Raw genomic sequence first — 18,140 nt, forward strand, 5'->3', positions numbered from 1 at the left:
TTGGTACCAGGGATTGGACCTAAGGGTGCCTTACCATATCCCCAGCCCTGTCTATTTATTTATTTATTCGTTCGGTTATTTATTTATTTATTTTGAGAAATGATCTCACAAGGTTGCTTATTACCTAAGTTGCTGAGGCTGGCTTCAGTAGCTGAACCTGCAATTCTCCTGCCTCAGCCTCCTGAGCCACTGGGATTACAGATGTGCACCACCACATCTGGCTTCCTCATTTTACAATGAGGTAATAGAACTTTCTTCATAGGGTTTTATGAGGATTAAGTAGGTTTAAAAATGTAAAACAGCTAAGATTGTTCTTGTTACATGCTATATGACAATTGCTATTTTGACAGTGGTAAGGATAAGTGCACAGATAATATAGAGAGACTACTTGGATTCTGTTTCAAAGCTAATATTTTCTATTTGTGGAAATTTGGAAAAGTTCCTTAATTTATACGAGCCTCAATTTCCTGTATGTAAAATAAGATAATTATAGCATCTTCCTCATACATATGTGAGAATTGACCTAAAAATCTTAAAATAGTGCTTGGCATGTGGCTGATATTATACAGTGCTTCTAAGTTTTACTATTGTTATCTTCAATGATAAATGGTCCAATATTAGTCATACTACCTATTATCTTGTTCAGATTTTATTTTGTTTGAAATTCTCTAAGCCTATGGTGGTGAAGGCTATGTTCTCTATTCTTAAATTTTCAGAGTACAAATACCTGTCTACCAATCACTTTCTTCTTTTTCTCTCTCTAAAAACTAAGTCAAATCAAAGAACCCACCTATAATATATGATCATTCTTGCTAAACAAGGAAACAACTTACTTTACACTAATGTGGATGGGCCAGCAACTTTTACTTAGGCTCAGAGCTGAATAAGATGCTCTGCTATTTTTTTCAACTTGTAATAGTGCTGTCAATATCTATTATGACTTGAAGTGTTCAAGCCCTCAAGGAAGACTGTTGTAACTGCACTTTCAACCGATATGTACCACCAAAGTGAAACTAAGGTCTAGGCCACATCTCTCCACGCTGTGTTTTTCACTTTTCATCTCACTTCCTTCTTCCTTTACCACTGCCTCATTCAGATTATTATAATAAAATCAATGAGAAAAAGATGATCTCAACAACATAACACCTTGCACTGATTATCAAAATCCTGAATGCTCAGTGCAGCATGAGAAGTGATAGATAGTATCATTAGAGAAATTTGACACAAGTAATTAATAATACTGTAAATTTTCTATGAATATGATTATTTACTTTATAGTTGAAAAATCAACTAGTGAAAATATTTTGCACTTTTGTTATCTTTTAAAAATAATTAGAAATACTTCTGTACCTTTGTTTATATCGATGAGCTGTTTCTTTTTCTTCTGGCGTTCCACTTTTTCTTGTTCAGCTTTCTCTTTTGCAAGCTTTGCCCTCCTAGTCTTCTCTTCCATTTCTCTTCTCTTATTATTTTCTTTTACTGCTTCCTGTAGGTATAAACACAATTAAACAAAATCCTTTCCATGAGTTTTATAATGGAGAAGTCGCATGGTTTTAAAATTATACAAATATGCAGAGATGGAAAGTTACTATAGCAGCCTCAAAGTATGTGCATATGTTTTTTTTTTAATTAATTTTTATTGTAGGTTGTTCAAAACATTACATAGTTCTTGATATATCATATTTCACACTTTGATTCAAGTGGGATATGAGCTCCCATTTTTACCCCATATACAGATTGCAGAATCACTTCAGTTGCACAACCATTGATTTACATATTGCCATTCTGGAGGTGTGCATATGTTTTTAAGAATGACAACTAATTAATCTTAAGACAGCTCTTCTTGAAAATAATTTAGAAATAACTGAGTCTTCAATTGCCACTATCTGGGGTGCAGGAAAATTAGGGACATCAATGTTGCAGATTTAGCAATAAAATGCTTTCTCCATTGTTGAAATATGAAATAGTTTTGATACGAGAAAAAGCTTAATATGGCTCAGCAAGTATTTTATTACTTACTGTACAGTTTTTTGTTATCTGCAAAGTGGAAATAAAAAAAACCCAACTACCTCATAGGATTTTTGTGAGGAGAAATGAGGATTTTTGTGAGAAGTGTTTTAAGCACTTAAAGTACTTAGAACAGAGTTTAATATAATCAAGAAATTTTAGACTGTGATGATGATGGTGGTGGTACAGTGCTACTGGTAATGATTACATCTAATGATGCAGAGCATAAAACAATCAGTACTGTTATCACAGAAGAGAAATATCTAAGTTTAGTCACTTTTTATGTGAAAAAATATTTTAAAATCTTCAAATATATTTCAAGCTATTGTCTGTTTTATTTTGGTTAGATTATCTGTGGAATGTCAGTGAATGAGTATATTTCAGTAGATGGTGTTAGAGAGAGTTGAAGTAAAATGATTGGCTGGAATAATGTCAACTTCCTCGGAGTTCAGACAGGTCACTAATACAGAGACATGTCAACTACAAGTTCCTTCCATCAAGTTGTTCTGGTTTTATTTCCTGTTATGATTGATTAGATATACTTCATAGCATGTACAAACTATTTTGCCCAACTTACTTTGTTCCAGAAACCCTAAAGAAAAAGACTCAATAACAAGAATACATCTACAAGACTTTGCCTGAAGCAATCTATATTGAAATGGTTTTTTCTTCATGTTAAAAGATATAATAGTTTAGGGCTAGGGCTGTAGTTCAGTAGTAAAGCATCTGCCTCACATGTGTGGGGCACTGGGTTTGATCCTTAGCTTCACATAAAAATAAATAAATATATTGTATATTTTAAAAAAAGATATAATAGTTTAAAATATCCCTAAAAACACTTCCAAACTCTCCTGACTTGTGTGAGTTGATTTTCTTCTACAAAATCTAAATGAGCTCGGGATGGTCCTGCACACCTGAAACCCCAGCTACTCAGGAGCTGAGGCATGAGGATTGCAAGATTGAGGCCAGCCTAAACAACAAAGAAAGACCAGATCTTAAAAAAATAAAAAGGAATGGGGATATAGTTCAGTGCTTTCCTAGTGTGGGTGAGTCTCTAAAGTGAGCCCATTGATTCAATCCCCAGTACTGAAAAACAACAACAAAAACCAAACAAACCAAAAATCACACACAAAACCTCTTAATGATTTTATCTTTATTGGTATCTCCCCTTACATTACCCTTGTTAGGCTAATATCCCCTAGCAAAAGATTATGAGCACAAAATTATCTGGCAACTGTACACAAACTCAAAGAAAACCATATAAAATAAACTGGAAAATGAGAATCAGAATTTTAGAGAAGCTTCTCAAACCCAGCTTTACTGTCAATTTGGGTTGGATAGTTCTTCATGGTAGAGGCCGTCCTGTGCATTATAGGACATTTAGCAGCATCCTTGGCTTCTACCTACTAGATACCCAGTAGCATCTTTTTCAAATATGACAACCAAAAATGTCTCCAGAGATTACCAAATGTTGCCTAGAGGGGAAAACTGACTAACTTGAGAACTACTAACTTAAGGGGTTTTAGAAAGATAATGTACTCAGAAAAAAAATACCACATACTACTACTCTGCAGAACCAATCATCCTTTTACAGTCATGGAAAATGAGTTCTAAATGAGCATATATATTTACCTAGGGTCTCTAAATTTCTATAATTACAAGGTTGGGAAGAGAACCCTTGTTTTTTTCACTCATATTTAATGTCAGCTTTGTTCTTTAAGGAAAAATAAAATGTAGATGTGGCACCAAAAGTATAAGCAATAGCCACTCAAAAAATAGAAAAATTAGACTTCAACAAAATTCAAAGTTTTTGTTCATCAAGTTATACCCAAAGAAGGTGAAGAAACAACCCACAGAATGGGAGAAAATAATATATCTAATAAGAATATATAAGCCAGGCCAGGCACAGTGGTGTACTCCTGTAATCCCAGCTGCTTGGGAAGCTGAGGCAGGAGGATTGCAAATTCAAAGCCAGCCTCAGAAACTTATGGAGGCACTAAGCAACTCAGTGAGACCCTGTCTCTAAATAAAATACAAAAAGGGCTGGGGATGTGGCTCAGTGGTTGAGTGCCCCTGGAATCAAATCCCAATAAGAAAAAAGAAAAAAGAAAAGAAGAAAGAAAGAAAGGAAGGAAGGAAGGAAGGAAGGAAGGAAGGAAGGAAGGAAGGAAGGAAAAGAAAAGAAAAGAAAAGAAAAGAAAGACAAGACTATATAAAGAACATCTCAAAGAGGAATTAAGGGAAGGGAGGAGGGAATAGAAAAGACAGTGGAATGAATCTGACATTACTTTCCTATGTACATAAATGAATACACCACAGTGAATCTCCAGAGCTTGTACAACCACAAGCCTGGAAACCTAATTAGAACAAGATGTACTCCATGTTTGTATAAATATGTCAAAATACACTCTACTGTTTCGTGTATAACTAAAAAGAATTTTTAAATGGTGAAAAAAGAATATATAAAGAACATCTACAACTCAATAAAATGGCAACTCAATAAAAATGTGCAAAGCATTTGCAAAGATATTTCTCAGAAACCATGAATATTGCTAATAAGTACATGAAAAGATGTTCAACATCATTAATTACTAGGAAAATACAAATCACAATCATATTGAATGGGCTGGAAGTATAGCTCAATGGTAGAGTACTTGCCTAGTATGTAGAAGGTTCTAAATTCAATTCCTAATGCCACCAAAAATTAAAATAAAAAAAAATACATTGAGGTACTACTTCATACCCACTATGATGGCTATAGTAATTTTTTAAAAGAACAGAAAGCAAATGAGGGTGTGGAGAAATTGAAACTTTTGTGAATTACTCATGTGAATGTAAAATGGTGATCATTTGGGAAAACTGGAAATTCCTTAAAACACTAAGCAGAGTAAATGGTAGCATAACCTGATTTGTTGGGATCCCCAGAGTCATGCCTCCCAACCTACAGAAGCATTGCAGTTACATGAGCATTATTCCTAATAGCTGAAAAGTAGAACAAACTCAAATGTTTACCAACTAGTGAATGGATAAACAAAAAAACAGTACATATTCATACAATGGAATATTATTCAGCAATAAAAAGAATGAAATACTGATTCATGCTAAAATTATGAATGAATCTCAAAAATATACCATAATTAATTAAGATGCCAAGCATAAAAGGTCACATATTGTGTGATTCCATTTATATGTAATGTCCAGAACAGGCAAATCCATAGAGACAGAAAGTGGATGCATGGTTGTGAGGAGGTGGAGGAAGGGTTCCTTCCTGGGGGTGATGAAATTGTTCTGGAATTAGTGGTGATGGTTGTACAACCTTGTGAATATACTAAAAACTACAGAACTGTATACATTAAAAGAAAATTTTATGATATATAAATTACATTTCAAAAATTAACATTGAACATTTAAAAAATAGATATCTGAGAAAGGCAGGATTGAAATAAAATAATAACTCAAGGAAAAAGAAAGACAATGTGAAAAGGTATCATATATTCAGACCCTGATGCTAATAAGTTGTATGACTTTTGGTCAGTAACATAAGACACAAGCAGCATAGGAAAGAAGGTTAATGTCATGCATATGTTATTACCTGTCAAATCTCTGATGTGCTAAAGAATCACAAGATCTTAGTGGACTCCTGTATTAATAATCTAATGGGGTATGTTAGCTGTAGATTACTGTAATTAGGGATCTTCACAAAAAGTTCATTAAAATGGAGGGAAAAGATCCCAACTGTTATCTTGCATTTGTATTTCTTCTTCTGGTAATATGAAATATATATTTGGTCTTCCCAGTTTCCTGGCATACAACTCCTAAAATCCTTGGAATCTCCAAAGTAATAGTGTTTTTTCGTAGGCTAATAAGATTAAAAGTGGTTGGTAACCCCATTCAGAGCTTCTGGAAAAATAAAGGGAAGATTAAAAAAATGGAATTTTCAATTTCAAATTCCAATCTGGGGAGAGAAGAGGGACAGAAGGTTAAAATGATCACCAATGGCCAACACTTTAATCAATCATGCCTTTGTAATGAAACCTCCATAAAACCCCAAAAGGATCGGGTTCAGAGAATTTGCAGTCAGATAAATATGTGGGGGCTTGCAGGAAGATCAACAGGAACATGTCCCTGTGCTGGAAGGGTGGTATACTCTCCATGGAAACAACTCCAGGGAGACAGAAACTCCTACAATTGGGACTCTTCAAGACCTGGCCCTGTATAACTCTTCATCTGGCTGTTTATTGTATCCTCTAAATATTGTTCATAGTAAACTGGTAAACATGTTTCCCTGAGTCCTGTGAGCCATTATAGCAAATTAATTGAAAAGCTGAGATGAGGGTGATGGTGGTGAGGGGATGTCCGGGGAACTCTGAATTATAACCAGTTTCACAGGTCAAACAAACCTGGAATTATAACCAGTTTCACAGGTCAAACAAACCTGGGCCTGGTATCTGAAGTGGGAAGAGAAGCAATCTTGGGGACTGAGCCATCAACCTTTGGGATCTAACACTATAGTGCCTGAGTTAACAAGGATTAGAGCACACCCAGCTGGTATCATGATTACAAAATTGTTCGCAGGTAGGGAGGGGCTTGCAGGAAGATCAACAGGAACATGTCCCTGTGCTGGAAGGGTGGTATACTCTCCATGGAGACAACTCCATGTAAAACATCCACATGTTTTACAGCCATAAAAGTCTTCTGTGTTGATTATTGTGGTGGAAGAGCAGAGGGAAAACAAGTTTTCTACACACATCTTTATTCTGATAATAACAGCTACTCTAACGAAAATCTATTATGTAGTAGGTATTTTAAAAATAAAACTTCTATAGCTATATAAAAAACAAACTTGTCAAGTGGGTATGATCTCATTTTAAAGATGGGGACACAGCTTTCTGTAGGTTAAGTAACTTGCCCATGGTCACACAGGTACTTAAATACTACAAACACCTAGAGATGTTAGGCATCCACATCTGTAGTCATTTACACTACCCCCCTCAAGTAGAGTTTCCAGAAAAATTATAGGATGTTTGGTTAAATTTGAATTTCAGAAAAATCATGATTTTTTTCTGTAAGTATGCCCTATACAATATTCGGGATATGCTTCTACCAAAAAAAAAATCATATAATATTTAGGATACTTTGATACTAAAAGTTATTCATTGTTTAAAATACAGCTTTAAATGGGCATCCTCTGTTTTCATTTGATAAGTCTGACCTATTCTCAAGAATCTGTTTATTTTTTACAAGCATCATTTGATAAAATAAGATCATCTAATGAAGGCAGTAGAAATGATTGCCCTAAGACATTCAAATCCAAACAATATTTTGAGAACATAAATTTTGGTATAGATTATTCATAGGCATTATGTTATCCACAAACTTGAGTCATGCTATTTCTGCTACATTCCCAATATATTCCTTTTTAACTTGTTTTTGAAAATATAATAATAAAACTAAAAATACCAGTTTATATAAAAGTCAAAACTCATGTAATCTGATGTAAAAGAAAATAAGGGGGCTGGGGATGTGGCTCAAGCGGTAGCGCGCTCGCCTGGCATGTGTGCAGCCCGGGTTCGATCCTCAGCACCACATACAAAGAAAGATGTTGTGTCCGCCGAAAACTAAAAAATAAATATTTTAAAAAATTCTCTCTCTCTCTCTCCCTCCCTCCCTCCCTCCCTCCCTCCCTCTCTCTCTCTCTCTCTCTCTCTCTCTCTCTCTCCCCTCTCTATCTTAAAAAAAAAGAAAAGAAGGCAATATCTAAAGTCAAAGAATTTCTAATTGAGAAATTTGGCATATGTAAACAGATTAAATTTCTGTATAAGAGGAAGGCTTGCAAAGAGTACTACTAAATCAACATAAATGAGGATCTATCTAGTAAAGGATAAAAAAGACCAAGTACAGCTCCATCATTTAATACCTTAAATGTCTCAGAAATAGATTTAACTACAAAACAATCACAAAATCTGTAACGGCATGTATAATCCTAAAGAGGCCAAAACAGAAGAGGAAAATAATTTCTGTAGTTTGGCATTAATGAATACAAATGAAAACACATACAAAAGCATGCATTTTTCAAGCAACAGAGACTGTGGAGTAAAATTCTGTCCTGATGTCAATAGTTCTGTTTCCATGGAAAGGCCTCATACTGAGAAGAAATCATAGTCCCTTTTTACTATTAAATCCACCTTAGGAAATTAGGGGTGGGAAACAAAAGCTTATTTAATTCCCATTTCTGATGAAAAATGTAACAAAAACAAAGGGGTCTAGGACTTAGCGCAATGGTAGTGAGTTTGCCTAGCATGTGCAAGGCTTAAGTTCTATCCCCAGTGCTACAAAACAAAACCAAAAGAAAAAAAAGGAGGGGAAAAGGGAGATCTTAAGGATATTTTCATATCAACAATCTTCACTTTTACTAGAATGAAAGATAATATTTTAGGTTTTGGGGCTAGGAATATGGCTCTGTGGTAGAACATTTGCCTGGCAAGCATGGGGACCTGGGTTCAATCCTCAGCGCTACAAAAATAAATAAAAGCAAAAACAACAAATATATGTGCACATATAATTTACATTATAAAAAAGATTTTAAAGATTTTGACATACTCTTCTAAAAATGTAAAAATAGAGAAGTCTTTTGGAGGATGGGATATATTCTTATCAAATAAAAGAACAAAAACAAAAGGAGCAAATTTAAGTTCAGGTTAAAAAATCCTTATATAATTGATTATGATTAACAATACTTTATTACTTATCCAACTTCACTAAACATTTTAAAACACTAACTTATGACTACTTAAACATCATTCTCCAGTAAACATCAATCATTAATTCTCAGGGTTGAGAACATCACCAACTGATTAGATTCTGTCATTAGTCAGAAACGTGTTCTGTTAAAAGGAAGCTAATTGAAAAAAAGTGTTTTGGTAGTAACCTTATACAAGATGAGAAAAATGTTTACAGAAAAAAGAATCTCAGTTTTACTGGCATATCTGTTCTTCAAGAGTCAGTAAAAAGTACAAAAGGAGCAAGATATAATAGAAAAATCTGTCTAGGATTACTATAAATATTCACCAATCTAATTTTAAATCTCTCACTGAAATCTCTATGGCCTTGTTGAAAGTGTGAATAAATTAAAAATCTTATTTCCCTTGTTGTGCATAATTAACAAATGAGACCTATGGACCAAAAAAATGTCATGTAAACAAACAAACAAACAAAAAAACCCACCACCATGTAAATGCTAAGGCCTCTCATTTATTCCAATTAAGCTTTAAAAAAATGGATGAAATTGATTTAAAAAAATTGCAAGCAGCTTAGAAGTTAGCTTCATTTCTGTCAGGTATACAGGAAGCAAACATCTTCCAACTTTGACACAACCACCACCACTGTTACCACATTCCTTATTTACATTGCTTCCAGGGGCTTTACTATTCCAGTGTTGACCTCACTTTGCAAGTACCATGACCTTACTGAAAAGCTGAAGGTGTATTTCAGGGAGAGAGAAGTGGAATAATTAGGAGTATGGATACTCCAGTCAGACAAATCTGGTTTCAAATCCAAGCTCTGTCACTTAACCTAAAATCTGTGTCACCTTGATCAAGGTAATTACTTCATCTTTTTGAGCTTCAGTTACCAAATCTATAGGAAAGAGATATTGCTTATTAAATCACAGGGTTGTTAAACAGATTAAGTGAAATAATGCTTTTATAAAACACTTAAGACAATACCTGCTATAGAAGAAATGCCCCTTACATGGCAAATGTGATAATTATGCAGAATAGAAGCATTTGAAATTTTGAACAGTAAGAAATTGGTAATTTACCACATTTGTTTTCAATTCTGCATAATACCCTCCCCCTTTCTTTTGTGAAGTCACAATGATATGTTCTATGACCAAAAGTGCACAGTCCTGGTTCAGTCATCCTTCAAACGCATGTGATGATGATGATGATGATGATGATGATGATGATGATTTGCAGTGCTGGGGATCTAACCTAGGGTTGCTAGATATGTGCTCTACCATTGATCTATACCCCAAAGCTCTTACACAATTTTTAACTGTACCACATTACTGGCATCTAAGTTAACTTCGGGGGAAATATATATGTGTGTGTGTGTGTGTGTGTGTGTGTGTGTGTGTGTGTGTGTGTGTTGTGTGTATATACTGAGTATTCCTAGTGTGAAAATCCCAAATATGAAATGCTCCGATATCAAAGTATTTTGATTTGGGATTTTTAGACTAGGGATACTCAACCAAATATATTATATAGGAATATTTCAAAATTCAAGAAACTCTGAGATCTGAAACACTTTGGGTCCCAAGCATGTTGGATAAGGGAACTCAACCTGTATCACTTGGCCTTCATGAAAGCGAACAAACAAACTGGAAATCTATTCATTTTCCCTTCTGGGTTTTGAATCATTCTGGTTACATGTGCAGATATACTCAGCAAGGCTTTCATTATAGTATCAGAAGCTGTATGATAGTAGAATCACATAACCATAAAAAGAATGTAAATTGGAGTTTCCTGATGACCAAATTGGTAACTCTGGTGCCAGAGGCATACTATGATCACACTGAAGAGTATTTCTTCATTCATCAGGGATGTTAGAAGGATTTCTAAATGATACTAAGACAAATTATTTGTTTCAAGAAACCTGGTACGTATTGAAAAAAACTTATAGACTAAACATGAATCAATGTTATTTTTAATAAAAATTAAACAAAAAGATACAATTCTCTCCACATTTTTAATTTTGAATTCTCTTAGCACCTGATTCTCACCTTAGCTTTTATTTAATTTAAATTATACTTTCAGAAAATTGTTTAACTTTGCATTTTATGCTAGTTACTTTAAAGCTTCAAATTGCTTCTTCCAATCACTTCTTTCTAAAATAACATAGAATAGTTAAAATTTAAACCACAGAATTCCTGTCATGGGCACTATAAATTTCTATATTTCCTAGGTAAGTATGATGATTTTAAGGCTTCATTTTTTAATGCATCTCAGGTATAAGAGTTTTAAAAATTCGTGATCTGTAATTTTATGCCCAGAGTTCAAATAATGGGAAAGTGAACTATTCATGTTGCTCATTTGAAGTCAGGCAAGACCCAAAATGCAAACATTCTAAATAAACAGCATACCCTAGTGAACACAGGAGGGCATTGAGGGGTGAGAGAGATGGTTTAAATCCAAGCTCCACTAGGGACTACCATGCTTTATTCCTTTGGGACTTTTACTTAACTGTGCTGTGAGAAATACTAGGCACCACAAGAAGTCAAACATGTGGTAGAAAGTAGGTGGGCAAGGCATTTACTTCTGACAGAAGGGCATTCTACAGAATCTGGCTAGCAAACATTCCTGGGCAGGTAGTCTACTCATTACTATACCTAAGGCAGTGTTGCCCTTTACCCTGATTGTAGGACTTAGGGGTACAATCTTCATGACTGGCTAATTTTAAAATTAGGGTGGGCAAAAGGGAAGGGATATAATTAAAATGGCTACAATAGGATCCATTTAAGATTGAATACTATATTCTGAAAATAGACCACCAGACTTTCTATTTCTCACAGTGCTAAACCTGGTGTCTTGACCTGTGAAATACCTGTACTTCTTAGTGTTTGTTTGAGTTAATGAGAAACTACATATAAATCTATTAAGCACAGTGACTGGTACTTAAAAATAATTCATCAACCGTTATATAATTTGTCAATTATAATTTATCAGTTATAGTTTATCAGTTCTTATTATCATATCATTTCACATTTGGGCAATATATACATTTTCAGTGTCTGGTGTCCCATTTCCTCCAGCCTAGGAACATTCTTGCACATGTTCATGTACACTGAGAAAAAGAAAAATATTCTTTTTGATTTGGAAACTTGTAATATCAGGTAAAAATAGGAAGAAAGAAAACACACATAATCTCTTACCCACAAACTTTGAATAGACAGTAGGACTTGCCTTCCTGAGCCATGAGATAAAAGAAATAGGTAGAATGAAAAAGAGGAAGTTTTAAGGGAAAATTCTTGCTATTAAGAGTCCATCTTAATGAATCTAGAAAAAAATCATAGACTAATTGCCAATTGAGTTACTAAAGAAATTCATGTATGGTTTTACTTGAAGGTAACACATTACTTAACTATAGTATAAACTGGGATGACATTTGCAAGGGGAAGGGAGTAGATTTCAGGGGGGGAGTTACTGTTTTTTTAGTTTTTTTTTTAATATTTGGAGTTAGTTCTGTTATCTCCCTGAGAAAATGAAGTACACAGTCCAAGAAAATGCCATTTGATTTGGAACTTAGGAGTTTGCTTTTATTTCTTTAGTGACCATTTATCTGAGAATGGGGAAGATTCATTTAATCTGCCCAAAGGTTTACAGAGGGTCCAGGAAAATTAGCCCACGCTCAGTCCTCTAACCCAGACACGGCTAAACTTTCTCAACTTTTCCCATTATTCCTCATATGAGTCTGTTAGTCCTGCTGGAAAACCTTCACTGAGGGATTTCAAGTAAAAGATATGATTAATGGTAGAAAGTTTTTGCTTGTTCATGTAGTTCTCATGAAGTTATGCCAAGATGTACTGATGGAAAGGTGGTACATATCAGTGAACTACAGTTATAGTCACAGTGTCACTTTCCTATCCCAAAGGTGTCCTGTGCATAACAATGAGGAAAGGTAATTCTATACATAACAGCTTTTCATCATCTTACAAAAAATGTTGTGTTGTTATTTTTTAAATTCTCTCTCCTTCTCTTTTGCTCTACTTTATATAGTTACCTAACCCATTCTTTGCTTTAATTGTTCTGACTGCTAGTGACCCTTCTACAATTTTCTTTTTTTAATTGCTTTTATTTTTTAAATAAATGACAGTGGAATGTATTATAATTCTTATTACACATATAGAACACAATTTTCATATCTCTGTTTGTATATAAAGTATGTTCACACCAATTCATGTCTTTATACATGTACTTTGGATAATGATGTCCATCACATTACACCATCATTGCTAATCCCCTGCCCCCTCCCTTTCCCTCCCACCCCTCTCCCTATCTAGAGTTTGTTTATTCCTCCAATGCTCCCACTCCCAACCCCACTATGAGTCAGTCATCTTATATCAGAGAAAACACTTGCCTAGGACAACGGTGAAAGAATTGCTAGAAAAAACAGATCCCAAGGTATGCTACCACTAAATGATGTGTAACTTGGGCTGAGATTAGTAATTAATTAATTTAAGTGGGTGGAAATCCTAAGAAATATCAAAAGCTAAGTGGTAAGTAGTTTTTCTCCCATTTTAGAATGATTGCAACAAGTTACAAATGGGAAACTTGAAAAGGAAATGAACAGCCAGATGATCAGAGGGGGAAAAAAACCTACATATGATGGTGGCAAAGATTCATTAGAATTTTCAACTGCAACCAGGGACAAATTAAGGCTTTCCACTAAAGAAAGAAAGGATACCTTCTCTTTAATTAACTTCAAACAACATTAGATATTCCTTTTCTATAGTTTCACTGTTTTTAAAGGGCATCTTGGATTGAAGGAATCATGACAAATGCTCAGGGCAAAGAATTTTCAGCTGCAGCAACCAGACTCTCAGAGGCAGCCTCTCCAAAAACTTTATTAGCACTGTAATACTGTTAAACTTTTTTCTTTCCTAGAGATTTCCACTTATTATGGTACAAGTGACCTTTAAAGTTCCTCTTATGAAAGATCTCATGAATACTTCATCAACCAATCAAGTATGCTCACAACAGAGAGGTATAACTTTCTTCCTCGCTGGAATAATTGAAACCTTGATTAGCTTGCTCAAGTAGTTAGGTGCCTCAGTAATATACACTGAACAAATATATTGATACTGTTGCTAGATATGGATTAAAATCATGCTTATTAACCTATGTAAACATGGTAAAATAATCACAGATGTATTATGGGCTAGAGGTAACCTACTAAATCAAATCGAACAAAACAGTTTCTCTCTTCTTTGTTTCCTAGGATCCTATGTTCCTTCCTTCCTACAGACTATTTCTCTTCTTCTTCTCTTGTTTAGACTATACTTCTCTCCTAAACTTTAATTTTCACTTTCCCCTAAAGCTCTGTCCTTGTCTCTGCCCTGTTTTGTCTGTCAGAGAATCCATCACTTCCTGCTCATAGCTGGGGGTGGGGGAAGCCCTTCCAATAGTCACAAGACCTCCCATAATTTGACCCTCAATTACCTCTCTGGATTCATCTCTTCCTTGGCCATTCTGCTCCAGCCCCACTGATCTCCTTCACTCCGCATGAGCATTTACAGTATGTTCCTTCTAGGCCTCAGATACCTCCATCAGGTTACTGTTTTAATTTCTTCTCATCAGTGAGGCTCTCCTTGAACACCTTATACAAAATAATCCCCTAAACAATTCTTTGCCCCCTCTTCCCTACTGTTGTCTTCATAACTAACATAAAAGGTCAAACCCTAGTTAAACTTGATACTCCAAGCATTTTCTAAGAATTAGCAGCTGGATCTAGTTGATTTACATAATAACAGTTTTCAGTCTGGGAATTGGCAAAACATTAAATTGCCAAGAACATTTTCACACATAGTTCCCCACATACCTCATATTTCTTTATTGTGGAAAATATTTGTGGCCTTGAGAAAAATATTATCCACCTTGGAATGGTGTTTTTTCCTTAATCATCTATGGGTTATGGTTCACTGACACATACATTTATTTTCTAAAAAATGCCAATCCATAGGGTTTCTGAGTCCCGATAGCCATGACATTTGTCACACTGATGTAGCTCAATCTTCTTCTGAGAAAATTCATTTGGATAGAGATTAGAATTTACATAGAGCCCCAAGGTTAAAAGAAAAGATGCATTCTAATTTTGAAAATGAGGTCTTTGTTTAGAGTGAGAGACTTGCAGGATCCATGAACTACAGAGCTTCTTTACTAATCTTTTGGTTTAAGGCAAAAACCTTTTCAGGTTTGGATGGATGGTTTATACAAAATCTTCCTAGTGTTGATTTGTATAAATGATTCCCTTTTAGCAGAGATCTGCTGCATGTGAGGGAACCAGTTGAAGTGAACTTAAGGAAGTGTTCATGGAAGTAGCCTTCTTGTATTCAGTACAACCAGCTTACTGTTCAGCCTCCTTAGAAACAAATAAAAAAATAATCTATCTTGCACATGTGGTACATATCTGGAGTTTTGACAGAGAAACAGATCTTTGCACACCAGCATGGTCATGAAGAGAATCTACAAGGTAAATTATTCAAAACAAGAAGAAAGAAAAAAGACTGTTATGTGCAAATCTCCTTGGATGTTAAACTTCCAGTTGGTTACAAAGCGGTCATGCACTGATAATGAAGGCTGGCTGTGATCCCCAAGGCCTTCTTTTAAAATTTGCCTTACAACTGCAAAAACATGTGATCTGAAGTTGGAAGAAAAACTGTCTCTCCCGTCACAGTCCATTAGAATGCTGAACTATGATTAGCTAGAAGTTAATCTGCAATCTGTAGCATGGAAAAGGTTTTCAAAAGTTGCAGGTTTCTGTAGACATTTTTCATAGTAGGTATGTGAGTAGCCTTCTTTCCATCTGGGAAAGAAAAACAATTGAGTTCAACATGTCTCTATGGACCTGTATTTGATTAAAATCTATTAAGCACTTTGAGTGACTATAGGAAATTAATCTGTAACCTTTTTTTTTGAACCAAAGGAAGAAAATGAAATTCTAAAGTGACTGATAACCACACTTTAATGGGAAAATGTCTAGGGGAGGTATGGAAGGAGGAAATGACAAAATAAGTACTATGTTACAGGTCTGAGACCTGACTTCACTGCCTTAACACTGTCACCATCTTAGAAAATGGAAGAGGGACAGCACCATATATATATAAAATTTTCTTCGGCAGTGGTAGGGATGGCACCAGGGCCTCACACAAGTGCTCTTGCTGTGAGACATAGCCCCAGATCCTTAATAAGGACTTTTATGAGGCCTCTTTGGGTGGGATGAGAAACACCTTGGAGACAGATAAGCATTTCAAACTATCTTGACAAGTAGAATCACAGACTCACAGAACAAGAAAGACATTCAAAAATACTTGCTCTGGTCCTGTGTCTATAAATAGGGTTCCATGACTTCCCTCAGGAATGTTTTCTGGTATGTAGTCACTGGTAAAAGGAAACACTACCTTATGTATCATGAAAAGATGTCAGTTTTTTGGTTAATTAGTCTCTGTAAAAAAGAAACCTGGTCAATATCTTTACTAAAAATAATTTTCATGGAAGTATAACTTATCCCCATGAATCATTATGGTGCCACAAAAGTAAAGCTAAGGCAATGAAGAAAAATTCTTTAGTTTACAAAGTGAACAATAGGGGGAGAGATGAGTTAGAGAGGCCCTTGGGAAAATCTATTTGGACTCCAAATTAAGCCACTCAATGCCCCTTTATAGAATAAAAATTCATCACAGAGGTTTCTTTCCATAAATTTAACAATGCTTACGTTTGTCTCTGCATCTTCTCTACTTGCTGCACATTATTGTTATAGGCTTCTCCCATCCTTACATGCCTTCTCCAAAAAGAAGAGGACAAAGCTAGAAACAATAAGAGATGTGTTGTCCAATACCAACTAGTTTTCAATGCTTTAATTCTCCTAAAATATTATAGCACATGCTTTGTAGCACTTAAAAGTGCAACTGTAAATTTATAAGACTGGTTCCAGTACATCTGCTGAAACCATGAATCCTGTCTTTGGGAAGGAATTAACTTTTTTTTCTTTGGTGAGAGCCATTATTCAATGATTGAAGCTCCTCTCTTAGGGTTCACCTCTGAATCAAGTGAAATCAATCTAATTACTTTAGATTCACACTAATTTTGACCAGAGATTTTATTACCTGGTTGTATTACATATCTTATTCCTGAAGCTTAGCTCTAGCAGGTGTGGTGGCATATGTCTGGATTGTCAGTGACTTGCAAGGCTAAGGCAGGAAGATCATAAGTTTGAGACCAGCCTCAGGAACTTAGTGAGGCCCAGCAACTTAGTTAGAACTGTCTCAAAATTTAAAAGAAAGAAAAAGAAAAGAACTTGCCTCAATATCACTTTTGGCTATTTCCAAAAATCAAATCCATTCTAAAATTGCAAAGATTAAGTATGGATGGAAAGATCAAAATTATGTGGCATAACTCTTAATGAAATCAAGAACATGAGTTCTGTAAATATTTAAGGCAATGCCATTATCTTTCAGTAAAGAAAACAAAATATATAAAACTCCTTTGATTCTAGACATTCCTGATTTGTCTTCTTTGAAAAATAGTCACACCTCATATACTGCATGATGCATAGTTAATATTGTTCCACTTAAAATTAATCTTTTTCAAGAGAATTTGTGTATGTCTTTATCTATGATACTTGCTTGATGCCTTTAATTTATATTTTACTAATTCCTAACTGAACTTGATCCTATTTATGATGCAAAATACACATTAACTAAAATTTTATTTTCTTATTTTTTTTGGGGGGGGGTTCCAGATTTGAACTCAGGGATACTCGACCACTGAGCCACATCCCCAGTCCTATTTTTTGTATTTTATTTAGAGACAGGGTCTGCCTGAGTTGCTTAGCACCTCACTGTTGCTGAGGCTGGCTTTGAACTTGTGATTCTGACCACTGGGATTACAGGCATGCACCCCAGCACCCAGCTCTATTTTCTTCTTTTATTTTTTAATGAAGTATTAGAAATCTCTCTGGACATATTGCCATTTATCTATCCTTTGGGTGATGGGAGATTCAGGGAAAGAAAGAAGAGGCAAGGAAGCAATAAAACTAAGAGAAAGTAACATGATTAGTATCCAGTGGTGTCTTCACTGAGATACTAAAGCTATGCACTCATTCATTGTCTACCATGTATTATCACAGCGTGTTCTAGTCCCTGGGGGAATAAGTAATAAGTATGATAGGCAAGACTTCTTCACTCATGGCACTTAGAGGTCATCCAAAGAAGTCTTCTTTTGGTCTGTCTCCCAGACTTAATTGGGGCATTATCTTACTCTCAGCTGAACCAGTATTCTAGATCATCATCATCATCATTATTTTTCGGTACCAGGGACTGAACCCACAGGCACTTAACCACTGAGCCACATCTCTAG

General features: G+C 35.1%; 1 protein-coding gene across 9 annotated transcripts in view; it reads right to left on the reverse strand.

Annotated features, from left to right (window-relative positions):
* Diaph2 (diaphanous related formin 2) overlaps nucleotides 1-18,140 on the reverse strand; it is an 826,282-nt gene that overhangs the window by 195,071 nt on the left and 613,071 nt on the right. For 5 of the 9 annotated variants that reach the window (XR_013154694.1, XR_013154693.1, XR_013154690.1 and 2 more), the window contains one exon: nucleotides 1,400-1,486. Coding sequence is in view for 2 of the 9 variants with exons in the window: in XM_077107725.1 (XP_076963840.1) it covers nucleotides 1,351-1,486 (136 nt within the window). In the remaining 7 variants the exon portion in view is untranslated. Of the gene's footprint in view, nucleotides 1-1,350; nucleotides 1,487-18,140 lie in introns of those variants that run through there. The other 4 variants (XM_077107725.1, XM_077107726.1, XR_013154692.1 and 1 more) reach the window with 3 other exon arrangements.

This window comes from Callospermophilus lateralis, chromosome X, assembly GCF_048772815.1.
Source record: "Callospermophilus lateralis isolate mCalLat2 chromosome X, mCalLat2.hap1, whole genome shotgun sequence".
Lineage (NCBI taxonomy): Eukaryota > Metazoa > Chordata > Mammalia > Rodentia > Sciuridae > Callospermophilus > Callospermophilus lateralis.